At 45.5% G+C, this 25,418-nt stretch overlaps 1 protein-coding gene across 2 annotated transcripts in view; it reads left to right on the forward strand.

The window, feature by feature from the left end:
- Positions 1 to 6,287: 6,287 nt before the first annotated feature.
- Positions 6,288 to 25,418, forward strand: part of ASAP3 (ArfGAP with SH3 domain, ankyrin repeat and PH domain 3) — a 94,146-nt gene continuing 75,015 nt past the window's right edge. For both annotated transcript variants that reach the window (XM_060691496.2, XM_060691497.2), the window contains exon 1: positions 6,288 to 7,004. In XM_060691496.2, coding sequence (XP_060547479.2) covers positions 6,879 to 7,004 — 126 coding nt within the window. In that variant the 5' untranslated portion in view covers positions 6,288 to 6,878. The remainder of the gene's footprint in view (positions 7,005 to 25,418) is intronic.

Raw genomic sequence — 25,418 nt, forward strand, 5'->3', positions numbered from 1 at the left:
ATTTTGCAGGCCAAACCAGGCCGCGGGGGCCTCCCTCTGTATCCCATTTTGGCCGGCACAGTGCTGCAGGAGGCCGTCTAGGCTGAAAAAGGTGCCCTGTTTTGGCTGCCAGAGGCACCATGGGGCCAGTTCTTTATTATTTCCAAGCTGGCCCCACAGGCCAGATTTAAGCACCCCGTGGGCCAGATCCACTACGGATTTAAAACCAGAATGCATTTGGCATCTCCTGGATTTATTTCTGTTTCACTGAAAGTAGTTGTGACGTTAGCAAAGGGGCGTGGGTGGGAGAATATTCTAATTTTCATTGTCTCTCCAAGCCAGCCTCAACAGAGGCAGTATGGTTAGCATTTAGAAGGGAGACTACCAGGAAATACTTAGGCTATACACCAAACTAGGAAATCAAGTACAGGTAGTCCTCAATTTACAACAGTTTGTTTAGGGACCCTTCGAAGTTACAAAGGCACTGAAAAAAGTGACTTACGATCATTTTTCACACTAATAACCACTGCAGTAGTATCCCTACTGTTCACATGTTCAGAATTCAGACATTTGGCAAGTGACTCATGTTTATGACGGTTGCAGTGTCCCCGGGGTCATGTGATCACTTCTGACAAGCAAAGTCAACGGGGAAGCAGATTCACTTAACAATTGTGTTACTAACGTAAACAGATGCCGGGATTCATGTGTGCTAAGAAAGATAGTAAAATGGGGCGAAACTCACTTAACTGTTTGGCTTAGCAACAGAAATGTTGGGCTCGGTTGTGGTCGTAAGTCAAGGACTACCTGTAACATTCAGGAAGAAGAGAACGGCAAATCACTTTCCTATCGTTGTCAGACAAACTGTCTGGGTGTGTCCTTGTAGTTATCAAGAGAAACTCAACTTGAAGAAATATATATATCTTTGTGCCGTCAGCTGTGCCTTGTTTGCAAGAATCATTGCTTTAGGTTTTACCTTGAACTCTTTATCAGCTGCTGATTTCTCCATTGGCAGCCACTATTGACAGAAGCAGTCAGACCAGGTGTTTTTCCCCTGAACAGCTGGCAACAAAATAGAGGACTAATCTAAATTTACCCCTCCCTCTCTCTCTCTCTCCCTCTCCCTCTCCCTCTCTCTCTCTCTCTCTCCCTCTCTCTCTCTCTCTCTCTCTCTCTCTCTCTTCTCTCTCTCTCTCTCTCTCTCTCACACACACACACACACACACAATCCTTGGCTCCAGAATTGCTGGTGAGATCCTCAAAATCCTGGGAGTACAGAGCCCTCCAAAATTTTTCCGAAGCTGTTTAATGTGACAGGAAGGCAACAAGATGAAATATGTTTAATAACAATTTAAATAAGAATAATTACGTGTCTGGAGAGTAATAATGTTAATTATATTTAATTCTCATTTAACTAACAATTTTTCCCATCCCACATTTGATAATAGAGATAGAACCTGCCTGCCAATGGGTCTGGGTATAATAGCCCTTGCCCCTCCCCTCAAAACTGGGATACCCCCCCCCACCCCCGATTTCACCAATAATTCAGAAAGAGTCATGGATGTAAAATAGAACTTATTATTAGATACCTGCCCAGCAGAGTCTAGGACATTTTATTTAGCTTGGGAAAGAACGCAAGTATTATTGCAAGTTTCATAAAGAAGAAAGCATTTAGCCGGATACATATGAACAATCTCAATATTACAAAAATCAGCTAGCGTTTCCTTGTTTGCGTAGAGCAGAATCCCTTTGAGGCTCAGGTCAAACAGCCATCATGGCATTCCCTGATTCTTCCCTGCGGTTCAATGTATTTTGCAAGTTCCTTAACAGATAACCCTCGATGGATGACTATATTTCAGTCCAAAATTTCTTTTGCTGAGCGAGACAGTTGTCAAGTGTTTTCCCCATGTTATGACCTTTCTTGCCACAGAGGTTAAGTGAATCACTGCAGCTGTTAAGTGCATGCATGTATTCATGTCAGAAGCACCGAAGCACTTCCGTCTTGAAAGAATTAGCTGGTGACATTACAGGATGTCCAGCTGAGGGCTCCTTTCAAATCCTTATTAATGTGCCCACTGATATGGTACCTATCTATCTACTTGCAATCACTCACTTTTGATCTGCTAAGTTGGCAGGAGCCGGAGCGAATGACGAGAGCTCGCCCTGTCACAGCAGCACCCGGGTCTCAAACACAAGCTTGCTGATTGTCAACCCAGAGTCCTCATCACATGAGCCAGCCCGATCCTTGGTTATTAAGTTAGTAAAATGGTTGTAGAATGACTCTGGCTTCCCCATTGACTTTGCTTGTCACAAGGTCACAAAATGATGGTAACAATGAGCTGGGGACAATGCAACTGTCAGAAATATGAGTCAGTTGCTAAGTGTCCGAATTTTGATCACGTGACCATGGGGATGCTGCAATGTTGTAAGATTGAAAAATGTTAATATTACTCTTCAGTGTTGTTATAACTTTGAATGGTCACTAAATGAAAGATTGCAAGTCAAGGACTACCTGTGTATGTTTTACAAAGGCAGCTGCTATGGCCTGTGAGGTTTAGTCAGATAACCTATAGTAGTGGCCAAAATTGTGGAAACCTTTTGGGAAAAGAGTATTTTCTAAAACTAGCTAATAACACCACTTTTTTGGGGATTAAAATTATAAATCAATGGAAAATTATATATCAATGGAAAGATAATTTAATCAAGAATGTAATGCAATAAACTTTTATGAAGGATTTGCTATTGGAATAGCAGTTACAGTATAAAGAAGAAAAGTGAAACACGTAGAAAAAATGAGATATGAAAAAATTATCACCATGTCAGTTAATACTTCGTTGGGTAACCTTTAGCATGAATGACGGCCTTACAATGTCTTCCCATGGAGTGAACCAAGTCTTTTAGTTCTGCAGCTGTTATAATGTAAAACCAAGATTGAACGATGGCTTCTATTAACTGGGTTTTATTGCTGGGTCGCTTCTGACTAAGAAGTTTCTTTAGTCAGCTCCATAGATTTTCAATTGGGTTAAGGACTCTGGGCTATTCCCAGGCCATTCCAGCAGTGGAATGGGATTATCTTGAAACTCCAAAAAAAAAAAAAAAAGTAGTATTATTAGACATCAAACCTCAAAAATACACTTTTCCCAAAAAGTTTCCACAATTTTGGCCACTACTGTGACTATTGTGGGTCTCTCTCTCCCCTTCCTGTAGGATCTCTTTGCAAGATGTCAACATTTCTCCTTGTATGTAAAATCAGTCCGCTACCAACTCTTGTTTGGACTTCAAAAACAGTTTCCTAACAATCCAACAAGGGAACAGAAGGTGGGAATGTAGTCTCTGCTGGGGATGAGCAATAGCTAGATGACCATCTGTTGAAGATGCTATTGTGGATTGCTGTCCTGGTTGAGGGGGGGAGCTTGTATCAGATGGTCTCCTCGGTCTTTTCAACCAAAATGTTAGATGAGCCAATGATCTCTTTTAAGTGAAGATGGGAGGAACTGGACACCTCAATAATTCTGAATCTTGGCAACTTTTAAGATGTGCAGACTTCAACTCCCAGAATTCCCCAAGCCATCATGCCAACGTCCGCACTTTGCCAAGGTTGAGAAACATCTGCAGTAGACATCATTCAAAGAGATATCCAAACCAGTGAGTTTTGCTTCTGAAGGATGGGGTTCAGCTGATGTGACAACCCACATACGAGTATGTGGGAGTAAACCCACTGAACTTCCTAGGATTTACGCATGAACAAACAAGACAATTTGCATCTTGTTCCCAGCAACATCTTCCAGAAATTGGCTTAAATTTTGCAGCCACAGCCCGTCCGTTGCAAAATGTGCAGTCCCTGAGAATCAATGCTGCGATTCTTTTATTCGCTTCTAAATGGCCACCAGACTTTCGGTTGTTTTTGCTGCAGCAATCAAAGTTGAATCAAACTTCTCTTGGAGAGCGTCTTCCTGAGTCCTCCAGACCAGAGGGGGGTTTCAGCAGGTTCTGACCAGTTCTGGAGAACCGGTAGCAGAAATTTTGAGTAGTTCAGAGAACCAGTAGTAAAAATTCTGACTGGCCCCACCCCCATCTATTCTCTGCCTCCCAAGTCCCAGCTGATCGGGAGGAAATGGCCATTTTGCAGTAACCTTCCCCTGGAGTGCGGTGGGAATGGAGATTTTACAGTATTCTTCCCCTGCCATGCCCACCAAGCCATGCCAAACCCACCAAGCCACACTCACAGAACCGGTAGTAAAAATGTTTGAGACTCACCACTGCTCCAGACGTTTGTTGTATCCATATAATGGTCATAAACAGACTTTATGGCACTTCACGTGGGGAATCTTATGGCCTGGGTATCATCTGCAGATCCTATTAAATCACAAGTGCGGAAATGACCTTGAAAAATACTCCTTGCAAAAAAAAAAAAAAGACCTTCACATGAGCCCTTAAAGAAAGTTTTCTGCAGCGATGAACAGAGAGCTAAGCTCAGTTGCTAGAAAAGCCAGAAATGGTTACCCCGAAAGAGAGTACAGGGAGTCCTCGATTTACAACAGTCCACTTAATGACTGTTCAAAGCTACAACGGCACTGAAAAAAAGTGACTTACGACCACTTTTCACACTTATGACCATTGCAGCATCCCCATGGGGGTCACTTGACATTTACATTCGGATACTTGATAGCTGACTCACATTTATGACGATTGCAGCATCCCCGGGGCCGCCTTTTGAAAACTTTCTGACAGGCAAAGTCAATGGGGAAACCTTTAACAACCGTGTTACTCATTTAACAACTGAAACGGTTCGCTTAACAGCCGTGGCAAGAAAAGTCGTAAAACGGGGCAAAACTCACTGAGCAAATTTTTTTCACTGTGCAACATAAAACGGTGGGCTCCGTTGTGGTCGTAAGTCGAGGACTACCTGCCATAGTGATCCCACCCACCCAATGCTGGGTGGATTATTCTGGCCCAATCACCGTGCAGGCCTTCTCCCCCCATGCAAGATTGGCTCCGAGGAAGTGAAAGCCTTGAAGCTTTCTCTTTCAAGCTCTCCCACCCCCTCCCTGCTTTTCCCACGCTTTTCAAGATGCCTTTCAAAGTGGAATTATGTCTATGGAGATTCTCAGTCATCCAGGTCATGATTGTCCCAAAGGTGCTTTTTTTCCAGAGGCAACTGACCAGTGGGGAAATCCAAATTTTTTTACTACTGGTTCTGTGGGCTTGGCTTGGTGGGTGTGGCAGAAGGATAGTGCAAAATCCCCATTCCTTCCCCACTCCTGGGGGAAGGATACTGCAAAATCCCCATTCCCAACCCACTCCTGGGGGAAGGATACTGCAAAATCCCCATTCCCAACCCACTCCTGAGGGAAAGATACTGCAAAATCTCCACTCTCTCCCCACTCCTGGGGGAAGGATACTACAAAATCCCCATTCCCTCCCCACTCCTGGAGGAAGGATACTGCAACATCCCCATTCCCTCCCCACTCCTGGAGGAAGGATACTGCAAAATCTCCATTCCCACCCCACGCCTGGGGGAAAGATACTGCAAAATCCCCATTCCCACGCCACCCTTGGGGGAAAGATACTGCAAAATCCCCATTCCCTCCCCACTCCTGGGACCAGCCAGAGGTGGCATTTTGCCAGTTCTCAAAATTTCCCCTACCGGTTCTTCCAGAACCTGTTGTCAGAACCTGCTGGATTTCACCCCGGCAACCCTACCAGTTGCCTCTTGGGAGTGGGGGGGTGGGAAAGCACCTTTGGGATTTTCAAAATGGAAAGAGCCTTGGTGGCGCAGCAGACTAAAGCGCTGTTAAGTAACACCAGCTGCCTGCAATTACTACGAGTTCAAATCCCACCAGGCTGAAGGTTGACTCAGCCTTCCATCCTTCCGAGGTAGGTAAAATGAGGACCCGGATTGTGGGGGCAATAAGCTGACTTTGTATAAAAAAGAACACCGCTTTGGAGGGCGGGGGGCAAAGCCCTACTAAGCAGGTATGAAGGCTATTGCTTTACGCATTGTAAGCCGCCCTGAGTCTCCGGAGAAGGGCGGCATATAAATCGAACCAATAAATAAACAAACCCAGTTTTGCAAACAGCTGGAAGTTCCTTCGCGGCTGTTTTGAGAGAGAGGGTCGATTCCAGGTAGGGCATGAAAGACGTGGAGTGTGTGTGGGGGGGGGGGGGTGGAAGAGTAAAAGAGAGAAAAGGGCATATAAGGAAACTGGAGGCGCTTCGCCTTTAACGGGCGGGGGTCCAAAAAAACTTGCGCTCTCCGGCTCCAGCGGCGTAACAATCTGCCCACGTGACCGCTTAGGAAAGTCTTCCGAAGGAGGGAGGGGAGGGGAGGGGAGAGGGGAGGGGTGGGGGAGTCAACTTCCAAAGGCGCTTGAAGGCGCCTCGAGTCCATTTGCACACCGGAGCGGAGCGGAGCGGAGCAGAGCCAGCCCGACCGAGGGATGTGAAGCGACGCCCATCCGCTGGGGGGGTCTCCTCAATTGCTCAGACCCAGACAGGGGAGGGGGGCTTCGTACTTTCTTTCTTTTTTTTTTTTTTTGCAACGCTCCTCGCACCAGCTCCCAAGCAAAAGCCCACCGACTCCTTGCAGGCACCGGTGGCTTCGCCCCTTCCCCAACCTTGGGGGACTTTCTCCTCCCCGCCCGCCTCCCTTTTCTTTCTTTCTTTCTTTCTTTCTTTCTTTCTTTCTTTCTCTCTCTCTTTCTTTCTGTCTGTCTGTCTGTCTGTCTGTCTGTCTGTCTGTCTGTCTGTCTTTCTTTCTTTCTTTCTTTCTTTCTTTCTTTCTTTCTTTCTTTCTTTCTTTCTTTCTTTCTTTCTTTCTTTCCTTCGGGGCGCAGCACCTCCTCCTCCTCCTCCTCCTCCTCCTCCGATCGCCCAGGCGACCGCTCGCCCTTCTTCCCAACATGCCCGAACAGCTCAGCGTCTCGGAGTTCGTGGCCGTCACTTCGGAGGATCTCAGCTCGCCGCTGGCGTCCGGTTTCGCCGCCAAGATGCACAAGTGCCGGGGCGCGGTGGGGGCGCTGGAAGAGGTGAGTCCTGGGGTAGGGGCGTGGGGTGGGTGGGGGAGACAGACGCGAGAGAAGTGTGGGGGGGGGGGGAGAAGAGAGGCTGCTCGCTCCCCCAGAAGAAGCTCCGGCCGGTCGAGGCAGGAGAGAAAGTTCACTTTCTCTAAAGTTCACTTTCTCTGGTTTGCAAAAAAAAAAAAAAAAAAAAAAATTCAAACAACTTTCAATTTTGCGCCGGGAAGGGGGACGCGGCGCTCTGCTGGCGATGGATGGGGCGCACCTGACCCGCTGCGGTGTTTTATGCCCCAGCCTGTTTACCCGGAAGGAAGCCACCTTCCCTTTGTTTTCAGCGGGGCAGGTATTTGCAGGTGAGCAGTTCTGGGGCCGCCTTGCGCTAATTCGGCGTTTTAGCACACTTGCCACTTAACTGGAAAATTATTAATTATTATTATTATTTACTTTATTCATTAAACATGAAACTCAGTCAACTGAACATGCAAAATTATTATTATTATTATTATTATTATTATTATTATTATTATTATTATTATTTATTTATTTATTTATTTTTAATTTGATTTATATGCCACCCTTCTTCAGAGACTCAGGGCGGCTTACAATGCGTTAAGCAATAGCCTTCCTACTTTTTGTATATTTATACAAAGTCAGCTTATTGCCCCCACAAACTGGGTCCTCGTTTTACCTCCCTTAGAAAGGATGGAAGGCTGAGTCAACCTTGAGCCTGGGGAGATTGGAACTTACAGTAACTGCAGACAGCTGGTGTTAATCACAATGCTATCAGTCTGCTGAGCCACCATATAATATAAGCAGTACTTGGAACATCGTACATCTTAAGAAGGTACTTGGTTGGTACCTAGGACGCTGGCAGCAACCCGTATCAACCATTAGCACCAGTCAGTGGTATTTGTGATGCATTTTTGAATGTTCAGTTGACTTGAATTTCATGTTTAATGAATAAAGTAAATAATGATGATGATGATGATAATAATAATAATAATAATAAAAAGTATACTTGGAGGAAGAGACTAACTGCCCGCCTTCTCGAGCTATAAATGATCTAAGCCACAATTTAAGCCTAGCAGGTTGACTGACACCCCCCCCCCATCCTGTTTAGCTGATTTATGTGCCTGCTTCAGTGCTGTCGTGCAAACCTTGGCTTAATTCCAGAACGTTGGTTAAGTTCACCGTGGGGCAGCTTTCTCTAGGGAGGGAAAGCGGGAGGAATCCCACCAAGTTAAAGAGGAGCGAAGTTCTTACCAACCATGTTCCACGGCCTTTGATATACTTTTTTAGCTGTCTTAAACCTCTTACCCCACCCCACCCCAACAACTTTTCAATGTCTTTCATCCCAAGTCCATCTCTAAAGGAAAAAGCTTCAGACCTGGAAGGCAGAAATCCTGCTTTGCATGGGGTGTAATAGAACCCCCCCACACAGCACCTGTCCCAGCTGCAAGTCATCACAACTGAGTTAAGGGAGGTTGGATTCCCCTTTCTGAGGACAAATAACTGAGAAGATTGTAACAGTAACAGAGTTAGAAGGACCTTGGAGCAGGGGTGAAATCCAGCAGGTTCTGACAGGTTCTGGAGAACCGGTAGCGGAAATTTTGAGTAGTTCAGAGAACTGGCAAATGCCACCTCTGCCTGGTCCCAGAGTGGGGTGGGGATGGAGATTTTGCAGTATTCTTCCCCTGCCACGCCCACCAAGCCCGTAGTAAAACAATTTGGATTTCACCACTGCCTTGGAGGTCATCTAGTCCAACCCCTTGCTCACGCAGGAGACCTGTACTAGGGATTCAAACCCCCGACCTTTCTGATCGACAAGCTCAGTGGCTTAGCCATTTGAGCCACCTAGTCAGGCAAGATGAAGCTGAAATGTAGGGGAGAAAGCTCCACGCTAGGGGCATCCAACATTGGCAACTTTTAAGGCTTGTAGAATTCAACTCCCAGAATTCCCCACCAGGTTTAAAGTTGCCAAGGTTGGACAACTCCACTCTGTGTACTTTTTTTTTTTTTTAAATCTATGAAGCATATTAAAGCAGTTTTTCTTCCTCTAATATCCCCTTCTAAGCTCATTAGATTTTAAGCTCCATAGCTCCCAAGTTACTTTGCTGGAAAAGACTTGGCTAAAAAAATAAATCTGGTTGCTGTCATTGCAATGTATTTTGACTCGAGGCCCTCTTTAACGCTCAGCTTTATAGAAATTGGATGTCAGGAAACCCAGACCTGCCTGGGGCCCAGTGGTGGGATTCAGCCGGTTCGCACCACTTCGGGAGAACCGGTTGTTAACTTTCTGAGCAGTTTGATGAACTGGTTGTTGGAAGAAATCATTAGGGCAGAGAACCGGTTGTTAAATTACTTGAGTCCCACCATTGCTGGGGCCAAACTAGGAAACCTGGGAAAGGTGTGTGGGCAGTTCATCTGTCTTAACAATTTTAATATTTTAATATTTTTACTCCTCAAAGTTTAAATTTGTTTTAAATTGATTGGGGTTTTAATCTGTCTGGGCCAAACTATTTAATTCGATTTTATTTCTGTTTTTAAATTTTGTATGTATGTATTTTATCGTTGGCTGTTCACCGCCCTGAGTCCTTCGGGAGTAGGGCGGTATACAAATCAAATAAAAGTAAAGTAAAATAAAAGTCTTGCAGGATTTACACCTCACACTGCAAACTAGTTTGTTTTATGTTGTAGACCAGGCCGTGGGCTTTTAAAATGGTTTGTAGCCTGTTAGGTCTTACTTAGTTACCTGTAGCTAAATACTTGTTTCAGGTAAGGTGATAATCTAGTCACAAGTTCTTTATATGGGGATAGCGCGTTGTCGTAGAATTTAGCCTTTTCCAATTTTTTCCAATTCTCCTTTGTGAAAGTGAAATAAGTCTGAGGGGATGAGTGCAAAAGACCCACAAATGGAGAGTCAGGCTTGGGTCACCCATTGCGTTTATTTTATTTTGTTTGTTTTTACAAATAACTCAAAGTGGGAAACGTATCCAACACACCTTCCTCCTCTTACTTTTCCCCACAACAACAGCCCTGTGAGGTGGGTTGGGCTGAGGGAGAATGACTGACCCAAAGTCACCCAGCTGGCTTTCATGGCTAAGGTGGGACTTGAACTCAGGGTCTCCTGCTTTCTAGTCTGGTACCTTAACCCAGTGGTGGGATTCAAATCATTTAACAACCGGTTCTCTGCCCAATGACCGGCTGGGTGGGTGTGGCCATGGTGGGCGTGGCCAGGGGTGTGTGACAGGCAGCACTTAGCCTCCTGTACCACCCTGGGAGCAAAAACAGACCATGGGTGGGGGAACATGCCGCCCCCACCATGCCCCATTTTGGGCCGAGTAGGCCTCCGTGCAGCCACCTGGGAGCAAAAACGGGGTGCGAGGGGGACTCCTGGAAGGGGCAAGGAGGGGAGGGGCAGGACCAGCCAGCAATTTAACTAACGGTTCGCTTGAACTGGCCCGAACCGGCTGAATTCCATCACTGCCTTAACCACTAGACCAGGGGTCCGCAACTTTAAGCACTCAAAGAGCCATTTGGATCCATTTCCCACAGAAAAGAAAACACCGGGAGCCACAAAACCTGGGTGGGCGTGGCCAATTCAATGTCATTCACTTCCACCAGTCACATGACCCCCCCAGCCATGCCTACCCAGCCAGTCATTAGGGCAGAGAACCAGTTGTTAAAAAACACTGGGAACTACAAAACCCTTTTGACATATCTCTCCCCTCCCTCCCTCGTGGATCAAATCCACTGCAGACACCACCAGTATCTATTCCATTTGCTATTCCAAATGGAAATATTATTTGCCCCCTTCCTTTCTCTGTTCCCAATTCCCTGAAGTCACCTGAACTCCCTCCAAGGTAATGGGTGACAGGCTTAAGTGATTTTATGCACATTTGAAGCTACCATTGGGTGATGATAGAATTGAGGGCAAAGTACAGTTGTAACACTAGGTTCATTAAATATATTAAATTCGTTTGCTGCCCATCTCGCCGGAAGGTGACTCTTAAGCTTAAGGGAGTTTCACGAATGGCTTGGAGCAGAGGTGGCATTCAGCCGGTTTGTACCAGTTCGGGCGAATTGGTAGCAGAGATCGCAGGTGGGCCCGCCCCCGCCCACTTCCCCGGGCTCTATGCCGTCCTATTTAGGCACATTTTCGAGGCACATGCAGGGAAGATGCGCGAGCACATGCGTGGAAGGCTGGGCACATGTGCAGAAGGGGCACGCATGCGCAAAGCAAGCGTGCACGCACGGGGTGAACCGGTGGTAAGAATATTGGAAATCCACCGCTAGCTTGGAAGTGAGAAAAGGGTCATATCCCAGGGACAAGGGAGAAAGGAAGGCTCACCAGGGCATAATTATGTATGGTAGGTCGGTGGAAGAAGTGATGTCATAATCAGGCAGATTCCAATGAATCAAATTTGACTCCTGGTAGCAGCATGGATGAGAAATCAATTGCCACTTGAGTTATTCCCAGCTGCAGCTTGTACTTTGTTAAGGGCGGTCCTGTAATTGATTTGATCCAGTCTGTTCTCCTTACCTCTCATCTTTCCCTTCTTCTATTTCCAACAAGTTAGCAATTGTAGGTTTTCTTTGTCTGTGTAGCACATAACAGCATTGAGGAAGCTTTTTAGACCCAATGGAGGAGATGGTTTACTCTTTTCCTTACTATAAAGTTCATATTATTTCTTTCTTCAATTCTCTTGCAGCTTATAGGATGCTGAATTCCCATTTCTTGGACATTTTTCTCTCTCTGCAAAAGAGGGCTCTTTATCATTTTCTCCAGCTGGTTGAGAATTTCTACAATATTTCTTTTGTTGGCATTTTTGAATTTAGTAGCTGGTTGGACTGGTGATGGTATTGTCCCAGGTAGTCCTTGACTTACAATCACAATTGAACCCAAAATTTCTGTTGCTAAGCGAGACATTTGTTAAGTGAGTTTCGTCCCATTTTATGACCTTTCATGCCAGGAAGATTGTTAAGCGAATCACTGCGGTTGTTAAGTTAGTAACAGGGTTGTTAAGTGAATCTGGGTTTCCCCTTGACTTTGCTTGTCAGAAGGTCGCAAAAAGTGATGACATGACTCAGGGACACTGCAACCGTCATAAATATGAGTCAGCGGCCAAGCGTCTGAATTTTGACCATGTGACCATGGGGATGCTGCAATGGTCGTGTGAAAAAAATCATCAAAAGTCACTTTTTCCAGCGTCGTTTCAACGGTCACTAAATGAACTGTTGTAAATCAAGGACTACCTGTAGTTGCTTTTTAAAAAAAAAAAAAACTACAAGGGTTTTTCTCTTCTGCAACCTTGGCTACTTATCTGCTGTGCATAAATGACGTGGAAATGAAGTTGCCTTGATAAATCCGTTTCCAGATTTCAACCTTTTTGTCTGGCTTTCACCCTACCGATGGCTTGATATCAATAGTGGGATTCAATTTTTTTTACTACCGGTTCTGTGGGCGTGGCTTAGTGGGCGTGGCAGGAGAAGGATACTGCAAACTCTCCATTCCCTCCCCACTCCAGGGGAAGGTTACTGCAAAATCCCCATTTCCTCCCGATCAACTGGGACTCGGGAGGCAGAGAACAGATGGGGGCGGAGCCAGCCAGAGGTGGTATTTATTGGTTCTCCGAACTACTGAAAATTTCCACTACCGGTTCTCCAGAACTGGTCAGAACCTGCTGAAACCCACCTCTGCTTGATATTCTGTATGGAGAGGGTTTACCATGGTCTCTGGTGGGTGGAATTGTCTGTTTTACCCCTTGTGGACTGGATGGAGGCGGATGGATAGTTGAGAGGGGAGAGAAAGAGAAAGAGAAAGAGAGAGAAAAAGAGAAAGAGAAAGAAAGAAGAGAAAGAAAGACAAAGACGCCACAGTTTTACCGTTTTCTCTTTTTATGGGCTGGAAAAGAAAATGCTCTGACTTTGTTAAAACAAACCCCCAAATGTCTCCCTGTCGCATTTGTCTCATCAATGATATTGTGGAGGAGGAGGAGACTTGCCCATTGGAGTGGCAAGCTTTGCTTATACAGGACTGAATTGCAGCAGGCAAACCAAATGGTGCAGAAGTTTATTTGCAATAGAAGTTTATTTATATGCCATCTTTTATTGTCTTAATAAATCAAGGTGGGGAAAGTACCGTTATCTAATACTCCTTCCTCCTCTTGCTTTTCCCATAATAACAAACCTGCCAAGTAGATTGGGCTGCGAGAGAGTGGCCCAAAGTTGAGGGCGGATTGAGGATAACTTCATACAGATTGGCCTTCCAAGAATGGGGAGGGTGGGTGGTGCCTTCCTTTGGGATAAACGGGAAATGTGGGTCTGCCCTAGGATGCGTCTGCCACTCTACAGCCTCCCTGGCTGCTGCTATTTGCCAGTCTGAAAAGGCCTTTTTTTTTTTTTAATTTGATTTATATGCCGCCCTTCTCTGGAGACTCAGGGCGGCTTACAATGTGCTCAGCAATAGCCTTCATACTTTTGTATATTTATACAAAGTCAGCTTATTGCCCCCACAACTGGGTCCTCAATTTACCTACCTTAGAAAGGATGGAAGGCTGAGTCAACCTTGAGCCTCGGCGAGATTCGAACCTGCAGTAATTGCAGGCAGCTGGTCTTAATAACCAGCTTAATAACAGGGTGCCTTAGACCACTGTACTACCAAGGTTCTTGTGGGAGGAATTCCCTTGGCGTGTCCTGCTCTGGCAAAGAGAGAAGGCAGGGAGATTGCAGACAGATTGAGAAGGCTATGTAATGGAAGGCAAGGCCATTATCCACCCCGGAGGCTAAAACCTACAAAGAACGATTGCAGGAATTGGATAGGTCTAGTCTAGGGGTGTCAAACTCGATTTCGTTGAGGGCCGCATCAGGCTTGGGTTTGACCTGGGTGGGAGGGGCTGCGGTGCATGTGGTGGCCGAGTGCTCTGCCAGTGAAAATGGACTCCCGGGATCCGTTTGTGCACAGGCACTGCAGGCCGGTCCTTTCCTGTTTCCAGGGTGGCCCCCACGAGCCAGATCTAAGCACCCTACAGGCCGAATCCAGCCCGCGGGTCTTGACTTTAACACCCTTGGTCTAATCCTGTGATGGCTAACTTTTTTGCCGTCACGTGCCAAAAGTGGGGGGAGTGTGAGGAGGTCGCTCGTGTGTGTGTGTGCCCACACCCATAATTCAATGCGCCCCACCCCCCACACATGCACGCGCGACCCCCCCATGATCCCTCCTCTTTTGGCACGCAATGCCACAGTGGGCCCGGTAGGCCCATTTTTCACCCTCCCCAGGTTCCAGAGGCTTTCTAGGAACCTGGGGAGGGTGAGAATTCTGTATTCCTTCCCCACCCCCCGGAGGCCAGAAACAGCCCGTTTCCCGACTTCTGGTAGGCCCAAAAGGCCTGAAAATTAGCTGGCCGGCGCGCGCATGCACGCTGGAGCTGAGCTAGGGCAATGCTCGTGTGCCCACAATGCTCTATGTGCCACCTGTGGCACGTGTGCCGTAGGTTCGCCACTACGGGTCTAGACTAATGAAAAGAAGGACTAGGGGGTGACATGATACCGGTAGCAGTGTTCCAATATTTGAAGGGCTGCCACAAAGAAGAGGGAGTCAACCTATTTTCCAAAGCATCAGAAGGCAAAGACAAGGGGGAAAAATGGATGAAAACTAATCAAGGAGTAAACCAGGGGTGGGTTCTACTTACCTTTACTACCAGTTTGCAACAGGGCCATGAGCATGCGCAGAAGCTTCCTGATGACGTCGGAGTTGGTGGGTGGAGCCTCCTGCTGGTTTTACTACCGGTTCTATAGAACCGGTCCAAACTGGGGGCAACCCACTACTGGAGTGAACCCACCTAGAATTAAGGAGAAACTTCCTAACAGTGAGAACAATTAACCAGTGGAACAGGCTTTGCCTTCAGAAGTTGTGGATGCTCCATCACTGGAGGTTTTTAAGAAGAGACTGGACAGCCATCTGTCTGGAATTGGTATAGGTGGGGTTTCCTGCTTGAGCAGAGGGTTAGACTAGCAGACCTCCAAGGTCCCTTCCCATTCTATTATTCTGTTACTTCTTGACCACTTAATGAATGCAAAACAGTTGCATTGCATTGGTGAGAATGTCAGTATTTACCTTCACCTTTGAACAAAATTTCATGGATAAAGTCACTTTCCTCACCCCGGCTGAGTGTTGCTTGGCGGGGAGAGGGGGAGAATGCGTCAGAATTGGATCTAAATTCCTTTTATCCAAGTGCACCTGAGATTAGGGAGATCAGTTTGTTTGGAAGGGGAAAAAAATAGGGAAATGGCAGCATCACGGACTTCCTTCTCCCTTGGAGCTCCTAGAAGAAAAAGTAGAATACGAGTGTAATCAATAAATCTGCTCAAGCATTTAATCCTTGATTTAATTTGAAACATCTGTTTTGGCATCTTCGATAAATGGTCCCTGTGGCATTTTCCCCTTCTCCTTTTTCATTCCAGCAATAATTGAGCGCTAAACATCCGGTCTGTTTGAAATTGTGGCAGTATCTTGACATGCGCTGGCAGCTTTCTTGCTGCAAATGTTTATTTTAAATTATGTGCATTAAGTTTAGGCTAGAGCTGGAAGAGGCTGGTGGAAGAACCGAATTGCCTTTTCCTTCTGGTGTTAGAAACAGTCACAGCTGCGGTTGAATTTCAGGAGTTGCTGCCGCTGGACTCTGTCTTTGGGTTAATTGATAGAAGGGCACTCTTCCATCTGTCAAAGGGCTTAGTTTGTTACACCCCATGGAATAAAAAGGAAGGCTGTATATCAGGGATATTAAACTCGATTTCATTGAGGGCCACATTGAGGGCTTGGTGGGGGGGGGGAAATGTGACTGGGTGGGCGTGGCCAACTTTTTTTTTTTTTTTTACTTTTACAACCATTTTTTCCACAACCTCTTCGGCCGAAGAGGTTGTAAAAAAATGCTTTTAAAAGCCTCTGACGATCCCAGCTGAGTTGCCTGATCGTCAGAGGCTTTTTTTTCTTTTAAAAACATTTTTTTCAGCCGAAGAGGTTGTAGAAAAAATGCTTTTAAATTTTTTTTTAAAAAGCCTCTGATGATTGTGCGGCTCAGCTGGACATGGGGGGGGCCAGGGATTTTTGCTACCGGTTCTCCGAACCACCCACCGCCATCTCTACTGGATCAAGTGATCCGGTCCAAACCAGGAGCATTTCACCCCTGGCCAGATCTGGCCCATGAGCCTTGAATTTGATACCTCTGCTGTATATCTTTAATCTTTCTAACCAGGAGGACAAATTGCTTCCGGTAAGAATTTATTCATCTATCCATACACACACACGGAGGCAGTCCTTGACTTAACGACAATTTGTTCAGAGATCAAAGTTGCAACGGCACTGAAAAAAGTGATTTACAACTGGTCCTCATACTTAAGCCTGTAGCATCTCTGCAGTCATGTGATTAAAATTCGGGCATTTGGCAACTGGCAGGTACTTAGAATGCGTCCAGGAATCATGTGATTGTCACGTAAGACCTTTCCAGTTGACTTCCAACAAGCAAAGTCAATGGGGCAAGCTGGATTTATTTATTTATTTATTTATTTAATTTTATTTCTATACCGCCCTTCTCCCGAAGGACTCAGGGTGGTGTGCAGCCTAATTAAAAACACAAAGACAGACAAAATTTAAAAATAATTAAAATTATTAAATAATAGGCCCAATTTATAAAATTTGCTTAGCGACCGAGTGAGTTTCTTAATGACTTAATGATTCAATTAACAATCATGGTAAAAACATGGTGAAAACTGCGTTGCTTGCTTGGGTGTCTCAATTTTTCAACTTTCAATTTCCAAACATTAGGGGTGCTCATAAATTATGACATGCCTTGTAGGCCTTCAGGAAAAGAAAAAAAGTAAAAACTACCGTAGTCATTTCTGATCTCCTTTACAGAAAGTTATAGCTACTATTATAAATTTATCTCTTATCTCTGGTTAGAACATAACTCTCTTCTTTCTCTAATCTATCCTGTCTAACCACCAAAACTGTAAATCATAAGGCTCTTGGCAAGAATTTAAGTTAACCTCTTGTGAACTGGGATTTCTCTGGAACACAGTGCCGATTTTCCACAGATTGCAAGTATATGCCTGCTTAGGAGAGTACCTCTAACTGAAATTGATTCAATGAGTACCTCATTGATTTAAGCAGCAGTTTGGGGAAAGCCAATTTAGGGATTGAGAATTCTTAAACCTCCAATCAAAATCCAATGTAATCCTCTCACATCACCCTGTTGGTTAACCTTCTTGTTATCCGATTACAGACACAAGCTTGTTTCCATCTCTTGTAGGAACACAAGCTATGCACCGGAGACAAATTCCTTGTGTATCCGATCACACTTGGCCAATAATAAATTCTATTATGTCCTGTCCTGTCCTCTCCCCTCCCCTCCCAAGTCTACTCTACTCTACTCTACTCTACTCTACTCTACTCTACTCTACTCTGAATAAATTACGGGTGTAACAGTAACAGTAACAAACTTGGAAGGGACCTTGGAGGCCATCTAGTCCAACCCCCTGGTCACGCAGGAGACCTGTACTAGGGATTTGAACCGCCGAACTGCTGACCTTTCTGATCGACAAGCTCAGTGTCTTAGCCACTGAGCCACCTAGTCAGGGTACTTTACTCTCCTGAGGTGCCTCCTGAGCTCCATTTTCGCTGGCAGAGGGTTGCAGGAGGCCATCCCGGCTGAAAATGGCAATTGGGAGCCTTTTTTCGTTGGCAGATAATTCGTGCCACCGCAGGCGCCCCTGATACGCGTCAGGATGGCCACGCCCACCCTGGCCACGCCCACTCTGGCCCACCGAGGTCAAACACAACCCTGATGTGGCCCTCAACGGAATCAAGTTTGACACCCCTGCCTTATGCAGTACTATGTGACTAAAAATAGTCATATCAAAAGTATTATATCACAGACTTCGCCACTTATATGCATCCTAATTGCATTGTTCCATTTTAAAGTATGCAGCATTTTGCAGAACACAGAAAAAGAGTCGGAAATGGTAAGCTGAGGAAATCAGAAGCTTGAGCTAAGGAAAAAGGAAGCAACTAAATCTATTTCACATTCTTTTATAATTGTTCGCCATTTAGAACAAAGCTTTTTAAAGGCTCAGAGTCTCCATATTTGGCATTGAGAGGGTGCCCTTAATCTACCTGTCCTGGGGCCAGATAAACCTACTGACTTTTGGGATAAATATTTGTTCTGTCACCCAATGCCATAGAGAGCAATAGTTTTGCAAGATACCAGATGACCTGGGATTTTCTAGGATTTGTGTGTTTTTATTTAATTACCCAGTGGTGGTTAAACTGATCCAATGCCTTACACCCTCTGGGTCTTTGAAAAGAAAGTTTCCACTTTTTAATACCACAGTTTCTGGATACTTCAGGAATTGAAAATTAGTAAATAAACACTGAAAAAGCAAGTTGCTAAATCAGTGGCCCCCAACCTTCTGGGCACCAGGAACCGCTTCTGTGGTGAGAGGTTTTTTCAACAGACTGGTGAGACTCTCTCAGGTTTTTAATACTTGGCTGTGCCGTGAATTAATCATCCTTCTCTCCATTGTCCTACCCCGCTGTCTCTGGTTTGGAAATAGGACTCTGTGTGTGTAGATGGTTGAATCTACACACAGGAGACTGGGCGAAGGCTGTTTATTACCATCTCTCCTGCACCAAAAAGCAATTAATTTTTTTTCAAGGGGGAGGGGGCAGTTTGAAGCAGAGGGAAAACACAGAGGGATTTCTTTGCTTTGGCTGTCCCAAAGGTGCTTTTTCAAGAGGCAATTTTCTGGTTTTTCTTGGAAGATGTTTCGCTCTGCATCCAAGAAGTTTCTTCAGCTCTGACTGGCCTTAAAGACTTGCTGAAAGGATGCAAATGACCAGCTGTCTGCAAGAAGTTTAAATCCTTCCATTCCCCACCATCCAGTCAGAGCTGAAGAAGCTTCTTGGATGAGAAGCGAAACGTCTTCAAAGAAAAACAAAAAAAAAGTCCAGTTGCCTGTTCTGACCAAGGCTTCCTGAGACAGTAACAATCGCATACTTAGTCCCAAAAACCATCTTTTTATTTCAATGGCTGTGAATTATGTTCATTCATAGCCCGTAATGAGTCCCAAGCAGTTTTTGAATAGTCCCAAGCAGTTTATGAATAGTCCGACAGAAGTCTGCCACAGTCCTTTGGGATAAGGCTGATAAGCACCCACCTTTATCTCCCTCGACACACTGCCAAAGACCTAATTGCCAATTGGCTTTGCAAGACCAAACGGAGCACAAAGTCAAAACGAAGCTCCAGAGTTTAAACAGATCAGAACGAACAAAGTTGCTTCCTGCAAAGGCTCATGTCCCTTTGCTCCACCTTTATGTCTTATGGGAGGGGCCAATCATCTCCAAGCCTTAGTCCCGAGTTGCCCCTATCGTCTTAACTGTTCTTGCCTTCTGGCAGCTCTGCGCATGTGTGTACTGGGAACAGGCTCCCCCTGTTCCTCTGCCTCTCTGCTGTCAGACTCTGGAGGCTCCGGAGGCAGCACGTACCTCCCAGATGGCCCTGGCCCCATCTCTGCCTCTGACGCAGAGCCCTCGTCTGAGCCTTCCCCAGACTCCAGGACTGGCCCATGTTCCTCTCCACCCTCCTCACTGTCCAACTCTGCTGCCAGCTCCGCAGGCCGCCCAGTGGACCGCAACATTGCCTCTTGAAAAAGCACCTTTGGGGCAACCATGACCTGGATGACTCAGAACCTCCATAGACATTTTGCTTTGGCTTGGTTAGAGTCCACAACTTCTGCAAGCTTAGCAGGCATTTGGCATTCTGAATGAACATTTATTTAATTTTATTTTGGCACCGCTGGAGTGCAGCGCAACTCTGGGCAGCTCTCAATGTACTACAAACACTGCCCGTGTACTAACATTATGTACCAGGAGAGAATTCTTGGCAAAGCATGTGACTTTGTTCTTTTTTCCCTCCTGCCTGATCATTGTTCAGTCAGGTCCTTTGCGGTTGCACAGTTTTGCATTTCTGTGCGTATTCTACATCTCTGCTTGGAGCTGGAAAATCTGCATTAATTTTCCTTCCCTTACGCGTCTTCCATTTTTTCTTTTTTTCTTTTTTATTTATTTTTTGTTCCTGTTGGCCTGACAGCCATAATAAAGAGTTGATTTGATTAGAAGGAGGAGGTATAATTTCTGTTTATCACGAAAGCTCCTATTCATCTTGTTAGGTTCTGCAACCCAACAAGACAGACACAGACTTCAGAGGATAGTTAGAACTGTAGAAAAAACAATGGCTACCAACCTGCCTTCCATTGACGACCTGTATACTGCCTGTTTTTGCTCCCTGAAGGCTGCAGGGAGGCCTAATAGGCCCAAAATGGGATGCGGGGTGCCGCATAACCCCCATAGCCCATTTTTGCTCCCAGGGGGTTCAGGAGGCCGAGTGCTGCCTGTTACACCCCCTGGCCATGCCCACTATGGCCACGCCCACCCAACCTGTCATTAGGACAGAGAACCGGTTGTTGAAATTATTTGAATCCCACCACTGGATCAATTTGATATGGCTGTTGTATGATGCTTATAGGTCATCAAGACTTCTAATGTAGGCTGTGCTTTCTAATAGTTTGATCCATGCAATAGCTCTATAGTGTAGGCTGGAGGTATCCGACCTTGGCTGCTTTTAAGTTCTGTGGACTTCAACTTACCAGAACTACCCAGCCAGCCATTCTGGGAGTTGAAATCCACAGATCTTAAAGCTGCTAAGGTTAGACGTCTCTGATGTAAGCTATTTGACTCTAATTGTAAAAATGATCAATAAATGAAAAAAAAAAAACCATTGAGGGACATTAATCTAACTTGGATCCCTCTTGGAAATCCACTTTTGCAGAATGACTTAATGCAGGAACTAGAACTTTAAAAAAAAAAAGCAAGCAATTTCTATTGACTTAGTGATGTTAAACTTAGATTTGTTTGGAGGTGAGGCTTTTATCCTAGACGGTTGTACATTCCAAGACTGAAGAGTGTTTAGGAAATTTACCAGGTCTCTCTCTCTCTCTCTCTCTCTCTGTGTCCCTCCCTCCCCCAGCAATAAAGTTAGGAGATCTCATAACTTTCTGGGCTATCAAGTTTTACTAGCAATCGTCAGACTCTATTTGAATCTCTTTCCTTTCTTCTCTTGGGCAGCTGTCCACATCCTTGTGTTCCTTTGATCCAAAGTATTGTATAGTCATTAGCTGGTTTTTTAAACAGGGTAGCAATGGTGGTAAAAGCAAATGTAAAAGAGCCACTTTTACACCAGTCTCCATTTCCACCAAAGACAAAATGAAGGACTCCCAAAAGAGGTCCCGATTTGCATGAAATGTCCAGATGCCAATTCCTAGGCACATTGAGAAATAGTTTAATTAATTCAATTTAATTTAAGTTGTACCTGATCTCGACATTTGGGGAATCTGGAGTTTTTGGAGAAAAGCGGGTGCTTGCTGAGGGTTGAAGGAGAATTCCATCTATGCCTTAACTCTTCCTGTGAAGAGTATGGCTGTGAAAGTTGGACCATAAGAAAGGCTGAGCGCCAAAGAACTGAAGCCTTTGAACTCTGGTGCTGGAGAATACCCCTGTGAGTCCCTTGGACTGCAAGGCGATCAAACCGGTCAGTCCTAGAGGAGATCAACCCTGACTGCTCTTTAGAAGGCCAGATCCTGAAGATGAAACTCAAATACTTTGGCCACCTAATGAAAAGGAATGACTCACTGAAGAAAAGCCTAATGCTGGGAAAGAGTGAGGGCAAAAGAAGATGGGGACGACAGAGAATGGGGTGGCTGGATGGAGTCACTGAAGCACTCGGTGTGAGTTTAAATGGACTCCAGAGGATGGTAGAGGACAGGAAGGCCTGGAGGAACATTGTCCATGGGGTCGTGATGGGTCGGACACGACTTCATAACTAACAACAACTACTTCCTGTGAGGAAATGTGTCTGGGAACTCACAGCCTCTCAATTTCTAGCTGGTGCCTGCCATCAAAATGACTCTAGAGATACATTGCCAAGTTGAGTAAGGTGGTATATTTTGAATCAGCCTGAAAGTGCAGTTTCTCTGTTTGCTTTTCCTTGTAATGATTCAAATTCCTGGAGGTGAAAAACCAGTGACCGGACAGCGTGTAGATGGCATGCTAAATTCTTGGCATCTCGTAATTCTTGGAAAGGAGCTGAGGTTTATAATCCTGGATTGACCTTATTTCCGTTTATGGGCTCCTTGGCATGGCAGCTACCCAGACTGCCCACTGTTGAGTAGCCTGTGCCAGTCTCTGTCTTGCTCCCCAAGGATTTCCTTTTGTTTATTTGTGAGCATGTATTACGCTCCTCCTAAATTTAGATTACATTGCTGTCATTCTTGGGCCAGGTTTCCTTGCCAATTGGCGGCTTGTATGCTGTACTAACTGGTACTCGCTGTATTGAGATGAGAAGATGGAGAATGGACCCATTGACTGACTAGTGTCCATTATGCAATAGACAGACCCTATTTTTGAAGTTTACTGTGATTCTTGCCGCCTGGCAAAGTCCATTTCGAACGGGTTCAAGGCCTCTTCTGGAAAGCAAAGTGTAAATGGGATCCTTGCACAGAAAGATCACTAGGTCTAATAGAATTGTATAGAAGAGGGTTTTGTAAGGACATCTCCAGCTGTGGAGCTGATGTCCCTCCTGGGCTGAGTCATTTGTCTGGGGATGGGTGCCCAGAGATTCTCCACTGCAATGGATCATCAGGCCAGCTGTTTGGCTTGTTTTCTGTGGGCAGGAACATCCAAAACAACAATGAAAAAGTCCCTAAGACGCTCAAAATACAACGTGTACTGTACACCCCAATTCTCATTTAAGTGAGATCCCTTTCGAATCATTGATGATTACAGTAAGACTGTCAGACGGAAGCAGTCCCTTGATCTTGCTATATTAGTCTGTTTTACCTTAACCCACTTTGTTTGTAAACTTGTGCCAGCCATTATTCATGAAAAGAGGACAACCGAGTAGACCAGTGCAGGGGTCTCCAACCTTAACAACTTTAAGACTTGTGGACTTCAACTCCCAGAATTCCTCAACCAGTTGCCAAGGTTGGGGACCCCTGGACCAGCGTGTCTCAGTCTTGGCAGCTTGAAGATGTGTGGACTTCAGCTCCCAGAATTCCCCAGCCAGCATGTGGAGAAACAGAATAACAGAATAGAGTTGGAAGGGACCTTGGAGGTCTTCTAGTCCAAATGGCTATCCAACATCTTCTTAAAAACTTCCAGTGTTGGAGCACCCACAACTTCTGGAGGCAAGTCGTTCCACTGATTAATTGTTCTGTCAGGAAAGGAATTAATTGTTCTGTCAGGAAACCCTTTAGGAGTGCTTGACGGAGGCAGAGAGTTACAGGCGTGCCCAGATTGGAAAAGATACTTGAAAAATTGAAAGTATTAAGGAGATTCCAGATAGCTTTTGACCACAACTGGACCAGACTTTCCATTGCTAAGCGAGGGGTTTGTTAAATGACTTGTGGCCGATTGTGCAACCTTTTTTCCGCCACAGTGGTTTAGTTAAATCACAGAATCATTCAGCGAATCTGGTTTCCCTGATTGACTTTGCTTGTGACCCTAGGAATCTGCAGCCATCAGGAATACATGCTGGTTGCCAAGCGCCCGGAATTTGGTCATGTGACCATGGGGATGCTGCTACGGCAGGGGTGAAATGCTTCCGGTTCAGACCGGATCGTCCCATCTGGTAGCGATGGTGGCGGGTGGTTTGGAGAACCGGTAGCAAAAATCCCTGTGCCCTCCCCCCACCGTCCATCTGAGCCGTGCGATCATCAGGGTTTGTTTTTTTTTAACTTTTAAAAGCATTTTTTCTTCGGCCGAAAAAATGCTTTTAAAAGTAAAAAAAAAAAGCCTCTGATGATTGTGCGGCTCAGCTGGGATCGTCAGAGGCTTTTCAAAGCATTTTTTTCTGCAACCTCTTCAGCCGAAGAGGTTGTAGAAAAAATGTTTTTAAAAGAAAAAAAAGCCTCTGACGATCACGCAACTCAGCTGGGATTGTCAGAGCCTTTTAAAAGCATTTTTTTTACAACCTCTTCGACTAAAGAGAAAAAATGCTTTTAAAAATAAAAATAAAAAGTTGGCCACACCCACCCAGTCACATTACCCTCCCATCAAGCCACGCCCACAGAACCGGTAATAACAAATTTTACATTTCACCACTGTGCTTCGGTCATAAGTCCGAGGCTCGGTTGTAAGTCACTTTTGTTCATTGGCATTACAACTTCAAATAGTTGTACTAATCAAAAGTTTGTAAGTGGAGAACTGCATATAACTCTCCTAACAGAACGATAGAAAGCATTGCAAGATTTGCACTGTGTTGCAGTGATGATTCCTTCCTTCCAGGCTGATTCCTCTGGATGGATCTTGCACTGCTGGATAATAATACCCCAACCGACAGCTTGTCTCCGTTGTGCACGTGATCCACCTGGGAGAGACACCCCTCCCTGGATTCTCCCGCAGTTCCTCTAACAAGATCAGGCATGCCAAAACTTCTGCTATCGGGACTGCCTTGCCCAGGTTAACTCCTGTCAAGTGAGGTACAGGAGAAACTGGAGGCTGACGCAGGTAGCTTGGGTCCAATTCACAGCCTCTCTGACCTTTTGCAGGCCGTGAATTCGCGGTTCAGCTCCAGGCAAAAGAGAATCGGCAGCAGATGGGGAAGGATTTCTTTGCCGGAGACCCTGCTAGTTGGAATAGATCGGTGTTTCTCCACCTTGGCATCTTGTAAAATGTGTGAACTTCATCTCCCAGAATTCCCCAGCCAGCATGGAGAAACACTGGAGTAAATTCTTGTGCAGAGGAACGTAAATTAAGTCTAATCCAGGGGTGGGCTGCTGGGGGTTTGCAGGAGTTCGGGAGAACCTCTAGCTAAGATTCTGTGCAGTTCGGAGAACCCCCAAATCCCACTCCTGGCTGACTCCGCCTACCCCTCCCTTCCCCTCCCAGGAGTCCCTTCGTGGCCCATTTTGGATGCAAGTAAGTGCAGGGCGTGCACGGAGGCTCAGGGAGGGCGAAAAACGGGCCTACCAGAAATTCAGGAAGGCCGAGGAAAGCCTCCGGAGCCCGGGGAGGGCAAAAACAGCTGATTAGGCCACGCCCATCCAGCAACTGGGCAGAGAACCCCTTGCTAAAATTTTTGAAGGCCACCCCTGGTCTAATCTGGTGTTAGAGTTTAGGTGATGCCTCTTTATTTTATTTATTTATTTATTTATTTTAATTTGTATACCGCCCTCCTCCAGCAGGACTCAGGGCGGTGAACAGCCAGAATAAAACAGAACATACAAAATTTAAAAACAGTTTTAAAATGATTAAATATTTTTGGCCGCAATTTAAAACAACCCAATTAAAATCTATTAAATTTAACCAAAACA

This window comes from Pantherophis guttatus, chromosome 10 (genome assembly GCF_059756535.1).
Source record: "Pantherophis guttatus breed Tessera chromosome 10, ASM5975653v1, whole genome shotgun sequence".
In the NCBI taxonomy this organism is placed as follows: Eukaryota; Metazoa; Chordata; class Lepidosauria; order Squamata; family Colubridae; genus Pantherophis; species Pantherophis guttatus.